This window comes from Trachypithecus francoisi, unplaced genomic scaffold (genome assembly GCF_009764315.1).
Source record: "Trachypithecus francoisi isolate TF-2019V2 unplaced genomic scaffold, Tfra_2.0 Contig00215, whole genome shotgun sequence".
Classification (NCBI taxonomy): domain Eukaryota; kingdom Metazoa; phylum Chordata; class Mammalia; order Primates; family Cercopithecidae; genus Trachypithecus; species Trachypithecus francoisi.
Window position 1 is genome coordinate 160,365 of NW_022680509.1, and position 8,154 is coordinate 168,518.

General features: G+C 44.2%; 1 protein-coding gene across 1 annotated transcript in view; it reads left to right on the forward strand.

Moving 5' to 3' along the window:
- Window positions 1-7,120, forward strand: part of LOC117078550 (supervillin) — a 101,109-nt gene extending 93,989 nt beyond the window's left edge. Inside the window, exons 32-35 of the mRNA XM_033202140.1 lie at window positions 1,410-1,553; window positions 2,640-2,764; window positions 5,887-6,042; window positions 6,143-7,120. Coding sequence (XP_033058031.1) covers window positions 1,410-1,553; window positions 2,640-2,764; window positions 5,887-6,042; window positions 6,143-6,229 — 512 coding nt within the window. The 3' untranslated portion in view covers window positions 6,230-7,120. The remainder of the gene's footprint in view (window positions 1-1,409; window positions 1,554-2,639; window positions 2,765-5,886; window positions 6,043-6,142) is intronic.
- The last annotated feature ends 1,034 nt before the right edge of the window (window positions 7,121-8,154 follow it).

An 8,154-nucleotide genomic window follows, 5' to 3' on the forward strand; every position in this document is an offset into this window, starting at 1 on the left:
AATGGCAGAGGAGAAGGGTGTTGGGGTATTGGCTAAGTTAGCCAGGGAACAGGGTCTGCCATACCAAGGTTCCACAGCAGAGCCAAGACTCCAGCCCAGGTCTTCTGATCCCAAGGTGAGGGCTCTGTGCCCTCATTCTGGTTGGGAAAGTCACAAGAGACTGGGCTTGACAGCCCCTCCCGCCTGCCCTCCAACGAAGCCAAGGTCAGCTTGCCTCTCAGTTTCTGTTTGTTGCTTCTCACATTATAAGAACCTGGAGCTGCAGCCAGAGACCTCACCTTGCACTGAGAGCCCAGGGCACCACTGGAAGTTTGACCAGTGCACATGTCATGCTTGGAAAATCTTAGCCATCAGAAAGAGAGGCTGTGCCCACGCCCTTCATCCTGGGGCTCAGGGCGGGTTATAAACCTCCACTGGGCTTTTAAAATGTGGCTTTCACAGAATCCTGAAACGCATGCCAGGAAAGGACACACGGTGAGCCGACCAGCAACGGTGAGAGGCGTTTTGCCACGTGGAGTAAGAGTCAGGCTGACAATTTGAGGAGGAGAAAAAGTGAGGAGGAAAAGGCAGTAGAACAATTTTGATTTTTATTTCATTTTATATTTTTTAGAGGCAAGGTCTCACTCTGTCATCCAGGCTGGAGTGCAGTGGTGCAATCATGGCTCACTGCAGCCTCGATCTCCTGGGCTCAAGCGATCCTCCCTCCTTAGCTTCCTGAGTAGCTGAGACTACATGCGTGCACCACCATACCTGGCTAATTTTTTTTTTCTTTTTGTAGAGATAGGGTCTCATCATGTTGCCCAGGCTGGTCTTCAACCCCTGGGCTTGAGCAATCCTTCCTCCTCAGCCTCCCAAAGCACTGGGATTACCGGCACGAGCCACCACTCCTGGCCACAGTTTTGATGTTTAAAGCCCATTTCTCTGTAAGAGAACCATGAGCTCACCTCACTGCTAAGCAGTCGCGCGCAGGGCAGGAATGCCTCTGACCTGTCTGCCGTGAGATGTGTGCTCCAGTGTTGATTGTGCTCTTTGGAGATATGTGGTGCTAACAGCCCCTTGAGTGGCACATGCATTATCCCTTCCGCTCTTAGCACAGTCCTGCCAGTATCCAGAAGGGCCAGGGGCTTGAGCTGGGGCAAAGGGAGGAGGACCTGGAGGACGAGGAATGAAAGAGACCAACACCTTGACGCCACCTCTCTCTGCCTAGAGGCTTCTCCCAGTTGACCTTTCAAAGGGCTGGGGTGTCCTGGGTTTCTGTTTGCCCCTTTGCCCCTGGTTTGACGGCCAAGGGGGTTTCCCCTATGACATAGCAGCGGGGAGGAACAGCATCCACTAGGTTTGGGGAGGAGTGAGCTGGAAGTGTCTGTGAAGGAGCTCCTGACGGTCAGGGTCTGTCCCTGCCCTCACAGCGCTTTTCCTGGTTGACAATCACCACGAGGTGTACCTCTGGCAAGGCTGGTGGCCCATTGAGAACAAGATCACTGGTTCTGCCCGCATCCGCTGGGCCTCCGACCGGAAGAGTGCAATGGAGACTGTGCTCCAGTACTGCAAAGGTGAGGCTCCCTCTAATGCTCCTGCAGCACAGAACAGATAGGGAAGCCCCTCAGGCACACCCAGCCAGGAGACCCCCTTCCCTTTCTGCGTGTGTAAGCCAGCATCCATAAAGCCTGGCAGGTGGTGATGAAACCAATTTTTTCCACTTTAACTTTCTGAGATGTATTAACTTTTAGATTAGCGCATTCTCAGCTGCCAGCTTGAAGAATAACTAGTTTTTCTATCTGATATTATGAGGCTAACTTGTTACCCTCAAGGATAAAGGCTGTATTGTGGAATGCCCCAGGCAGATTAAAACCCCACTGTACTCAGGGTTGATCACGCTGAGAGACAAGTTGGCCTCTGCCATTTACATTATCTGCAGGCACTACCATGCTGTTGGAGAATGGAGGTCTTCTCCAAGCAGTGAATGGCCATTGCCAACTTTTTTATTATTCATTATTATTTTTAGTATTATATCCAAAGAGAAATACCCATAGTAAGTTCGTGGTTCTTTACTATACACATGAAATTTCCAGTCTTTTATATAAAATGAAAATGCCAGTGATTAATATCTTATTTAATTTTTACAGTCTCATTGATACAACTAGTTTAATGTCACTGAGTATGTGCAATTGATTCTCTTCCTGAAAAACTCTTTAGCAATAAGTAACATATGAAACCTTCCACCCAATGTTATAGTGAATGTGGATGTATAAGATGCTGTCGTTCGCTGTCAGTCATATCGGAGTTAATTCCGTGGTAGGAAGGCAGAGGGAAGCCGCTACAGTGAATTCAAGAGGAAGAAAATGCTCCACCGAGAAGCTGCAGACAGAGGAGCTCTCCCTTCCAGGAATACAGAGCGTTTTGTTAGGTTCAAGAAGTATAGACTCAGATTGATTATAGGTCACTATTGTCGTCACAGGCATGAAACTAACATCTTACATAAACATTATCCATGTGTTGTTATGAACTACTCGTAACTTGCATTTTAAGCATGAAGTCATGAGTTCTGACAAAGAAGAAAAGATTTCAAGGGAAATCAGCGAAAGACAGGGTCTCCCTCTCCCTTAGGTCTACTGACGTTGTGTTCTGTGTAACTACAGGGAAAAATCTCAAGAAACCACCCCCCAAGTCTTACCTTATCCATGCTGGCCTGGAGCCCCTGACATTCACGAATATGTTTCCCAGCTGGGAGCACAGAGAGGACATTGCTGAGATCACAGAGATGGTGAGCACGCTTTCCTGCCCTATGAAGGTGGTTCCTGCGCCTTTTGGATTATGGGTTGACTTTACTTTGGGGAGAACATCCAGTTGCACTGTCAAAGTGGGAAAATATTTTTCCTTTTGTAACATCTAAACAAGTCGACATCGAATTTGCTTAGGAAGAAGAGAAGTCTAATGGAAAATCAATTAACTATTTTAGTAATTTTTTACACATGATACCTAAATTTTAAAAATTTAGGTGAGTTTAATCATGCTAAGGACTATACATGTACATAAAAGCCACGAACTCTTCATTCTGTTTGCCAAGAACCTGTTGCTTGGCATCGCTTGTCTCTCAGTGTCCATGTGACGCACAACCAAACCCTCATGTTTCAGATGTTAACCTTGTATAGAGGAGACACAAACGAAATCTGATGAACTAATGTGTTCAGATAACTGAATGAATGGATGTACTGCGACTCACTTATGATAAGGTATCATCTCATTAATATTGTCTTTTATGAGACCACCTGGTATTTCCACATGAGCCATTTATCATAACTTCTGTCTACCAAAATATATTATTATCTAGAATGTTTTCTTTTCCAACCACACAGGAAAGAATTTTACTATAGCTATGTTGAATTTCTTATTTATGAGCTATTAACATTGCTAGCAATAGCAAATCCAAGGATTTGTTTTGATTTGGTGAGAGATAGGTTTTTTTTAACCATTTTGATTTTTTTTACCATGTAGGAGAGCTGCTTCGCTTGGGGAAATGACCCAAGTGTATTTTATGGGAAATTCGAGTAATTTCAAACAGAGTCTACTTCTGCGTAGCAATGGAGAGGGCCTGTTGGGTAGTACAGACGTCACTGCTCACCCTAACCTGTCTCCCTGGAGCCAAATGGACTTGATGTACACAGGGAAGGGGCTACCTGCGGCCTGGTCTCAGCCACTGCTGGCTTTTTGATACTGTCGGAGAGGCCTGATGGTTGGTTTCCTGAGAAAGGAACTCAGATAAGACAAACATAACTTTCTCGAATTTCAAGGCTAGGAGAGTTAATTTTGAGGTTTATTCCAAATAAACCAGCAAGTTATACAAATAATTAACATTCCCCAAGCGCTCACTCTGCACTAGGCACATCTCCAAGCACTTTACACTGATTTTCTCATTTATCAGAACAGTCCATCAAGATCTATCTTATTGTTATCCCCATTTTACTGGTGTGGGAGCAGAGGCACAAAAACACGAAGTCACTTGGCCAAAGTGACTTCAGTGAGTGGAGGAGTCAGTACTCAGATGCAGGCAAAATCATCCAAAACCCACCTCTCCTATTTTTAGAGAAAGGATTTTGCTTTGTCATCCAGGCTGCAGTGTGGTGACTCAATCATGGCTCACACAAACCTTGAATCCTTGAGTTCAAACGACCCTTCCACCTCAGCCCCCCAAGTAGGTAGAACTACAGGTGCACACCTCCATGCCTAGCCTATTTTTATATTATTTATAGAGACAGGGTCTCATCATATTGCCCAAGCTGGTCTCCAACTCCTGGGTTCAAGGAATCTTCCCACCTCAGCCTCCTAAAGTGTTGACATTACAGGCACAAGCCACTGCACCCAGCCCAAAACCCACCTCTTGACCACCAGTCTGCCCCATGTATTTCTAATATGAGCAGCAGTTCTTAGTCATGCATTCCCATCATCCACCCACCCAAAAGGAGAGCAGCCAATCTGGGGTCCCAAGTTTAATGGAGGACAAGAATTTACCCAGAATAGTTTGCTCATATTAAATTCACACAGTGGTTAAAAAAAAAAAAAAATGGTTCTGCTCCAGAATATTCTAGATGCATTTTCTGACCTTCTTTTTCTATTGCAGATTAAGAAATGGAGCTGGGGGAGGGAAGAGGGATGTGATTTCTTTTCAGGTTATTTTTTGACATTTTAAAACAAATTCCATTATTTGGAGGCTTCTGGTGTTACACTAGTCTTAGTCTGTAATTCACTCATGGGAAACTCCCTAAACATTTTTCCGGAGACAGTTCTGAAACAGGGTTTGCTTGAAACTCTGTGACAAGGTGAGAAAACATCTAAAAGTCAGAGAAAGACTCGGTCTCTCCAAAAAAGTTTTTAAAATATATTAGGTGGGGCCGGGCGCGGTGGCTCAAGCCTGTAATCCCAGCACTTTGGGAGGCCGAGACGGGCGGATCACGAGGTCAGGAGATCGAGACCATCCTGGCTAACACGGTGAAATCCCGTCTCTACTAAAAAAATACAAAAAACTAGCCGGGCGCGGTGGCGGGCGCCTGTAGTCCCAGCTACTCCGGAGGCTGAGGCAGGAGAATGGCGTGAACCCGGGAGGCGGAGCTTGCAGTGAGCTGAGATCCGGCCATTGCACTCCAGCCTGGGCGACAGAGCGAGACTCCGTCTCAAAAAAAAAATATATATATATATATATTAGGTGGGCGTGGTGGCACATGCCAATAGTCCCAGCTACTCCAGAGGCTTGAGGTGGGAAGACTGTTTGAGTCCAGGAGGTGAAGGCTGCAGTGATCTATGATCGAGCCACTGCCCTCTAGCCTGGGTGACAATGAGACACTCTCTCTAAAAAATAACAATATTTGAGGTCAACTGTGGTGGTTCACACCTGTAATCCCAGTAGGAGGATCGCTTGAGGCCAGAAGTTTGAGACCAGCCTAAGCAATATAGCAAGACCCAGTCTCTACCAAAAAAAAAAAAGAAAACAAAAGAAAAAGGAAAAATAAATTAGCCAGACGTGGTGATGCATACCCATAGTCCCAGCTACTCAGGAGGCCGAGGCAGGAGGATCACTTGAGCCCAAAAGCTGGAGGCTGCAGTGAGCTATGATTGCACCACTGCACTCCAGCCTGAGTAGCAGAGTGAGACCTTGTCTCAAAAAATATCATTTTTTAATTTAAAGTTTAAAAATTTAAAAAATTAAGAGTCTGGACAACTGCAGGGCTTTGGGCAATCCCTTTTCTTTCAGAGCCATTTCCTCCTCAGTGATATGGAGCCATGCGTCCTCAGGCTGTGTGCAGATGGCACAGGGCTGTGTGTGCAAGCACTTAATGAAACAAGTTCAAACGTAGGACACAAGCTCTCCCCTCTGCCCCTCCTCTTCTCTAGGACACAGAAGTTTCCAATCAGATCACCCTCGTGGAAGACGTCTTAGCCAAGCTCTGTAAAACCATTTACCCACTGGCCGACCTCCTGGCCAGGCCACTCCCGGAGGGGGTCGATCCTCTGAAGCTTGAGATCTATCTCACTGATGAAGACTTCGAGGTAAGCGGTTCTTCCGGTGGGGTGGGGATGGGAGTAAAACAACACACGCACGCCCAGCTCATTTCACTGAGCCGCGGGGCGCTTCTCCCAATGTTTCCAGTTTGCACTAGACATGACAAGGGACGAATACAACACCCTACCCTCCTGGAAGCAGGTGAACCTGAAGAAAGCAAAAGGCCTGTTCTGAGTGGGGAGATGCCAGAGGAACCTCGGAGTCACGTCCAATACCATCGCACCAGGGAAATGGATATATATTTTTGGACTGGTGTTTTCCACAAAGTATTTTTCAATCAGAGTTTTCAGAACCCGACATTGTTAAAGATACTACTTGTCCGGGAGTTGTGTATTTTGTAAATGCTCAAGGGAACTGTTTGGAAACTTCTTTCCACCATTCAGCAGGTTATCAGAATTAATGAAAGTATCTATTATGTGCACTTAAGCTGCAGCTGCTATAGATAGCACTGCCTTCTTGTTCCAGCTAGGCAATGCCTTTTTTTTTTTTTTTTTTTTTTGAAGCAGTTCTCTTTATAAAGTGTTATTTTGATAGTTTGTGGATTCTAAAATATATATATTTATATAAACACCATATAAGTCAAATATGTATTTAACAAAGCAATATGTATTCATTCACTTTCAAGATTTGTTTTGGTGTCAAAATAATACGAAAAGGTAGATGGAGTTGCTTCTGTTGAATTAGCTCTGCCACCAATACGTATCTTCATACACGTTTGGAAACGTTTCCTGCAGCATTAGGTATGACTTGTTCTGAGTACTGCTTCTGGTGCTAAAATGAACAAAGAATTTGTACTTAATGGCATGGACTCTGGAGAATCTATGCGAATCAGCCTTTCTACCTTAATATCTCCCCCAAAATGTATAGTGCCTTGTTTTTATGTACAGTTTATATACAGAAAAGTTTGCTCTGCATTTTTGATGATGGTTTGGAACATTACCTACAATTTTACCCTCAAATAGTCAAAATAAAAACATCTCAATTTCTAATACCTGTTGTAAACAGTACACATGTCATTTTGTGATACAGGACTCCCAAATAAAAGCATTAGAATAAACACAACAATTAACTGATTGGTTCACATTGAATTCCAAGCATGTTCCTTTTTGGAATTTTTTTTTTAATATTAACATAGCACCAATATTTTGTCATTATGTATAAATGACTATACATTTGAATTTAGTTTAGGGCAAGATTTTATACAAAGTCATAAGATTAAATACAGAGTTATTTGCCCCATAAAATTAGTACTCAGTACTAGATTGAAGACATACTTTAGCAAATCATCATTCAGCAGAAGTTCTTTATCCCACAACTCTATCTACAATTTCAATTTTCAGGATCTCAATGCCTTTAAAAAAAATTGTATTAGCCAGGCGAAGTGGCCCACACCTGTAATCCCAGCACTTTGGGAGGCTGAGGCGAGCGGATCACCTGAGACCAAGAGTTCAAGAGCAGCCTGGCCAACATGTTGAAGCTCAGTCTCTACTAAAAATACAAAACTTAGTCGGGCATGGTGGCACATGGCTGTAATCCCAGCTACTCAACAGGCTGAAGCAGGAGAATCGTTTGAAACCGGGAGGCAGAGGTTGCAGTGAACCAAGATCAAGCCATTGCACTATAGCTTGGGTGACAAGAGAGGGACTTCGTCTCAAAAAAAAAAAAAATTATATGGATAAGACATCTAGAAAACTTAAAAATCAGTTAGAAAACGCCTCACAAACTCCTGTGTTCTTAAATCCATAGTTTTATGAACATATTCTACAGATCTACTCTGAATTATCATAGCCCTTCCCCACTCTGTTAGTCTAATTTAACACATTCAATCACAGCACATTTGCCTGAAAGTTCAGGACTTACGGGCCCCATCCTGGGACTACACCAGGGTAGAAACCTATAACCTGCTCCTGGTCTCACCATTTGATGATTTTTATGATATTGGGTCATCAGTGAACTTTTCTACCTCGATTTCCTTTAAAAGGAGACACTCCTAGCTATCCGGCCTGCATCACAAGATTCTGAGCAAGGAACTGCTAGAAGCTCTTTGAAAATTGCCAAGTGGGCCGGGCACGGTGGCTCAAGCCTGTAATCCCAGCACT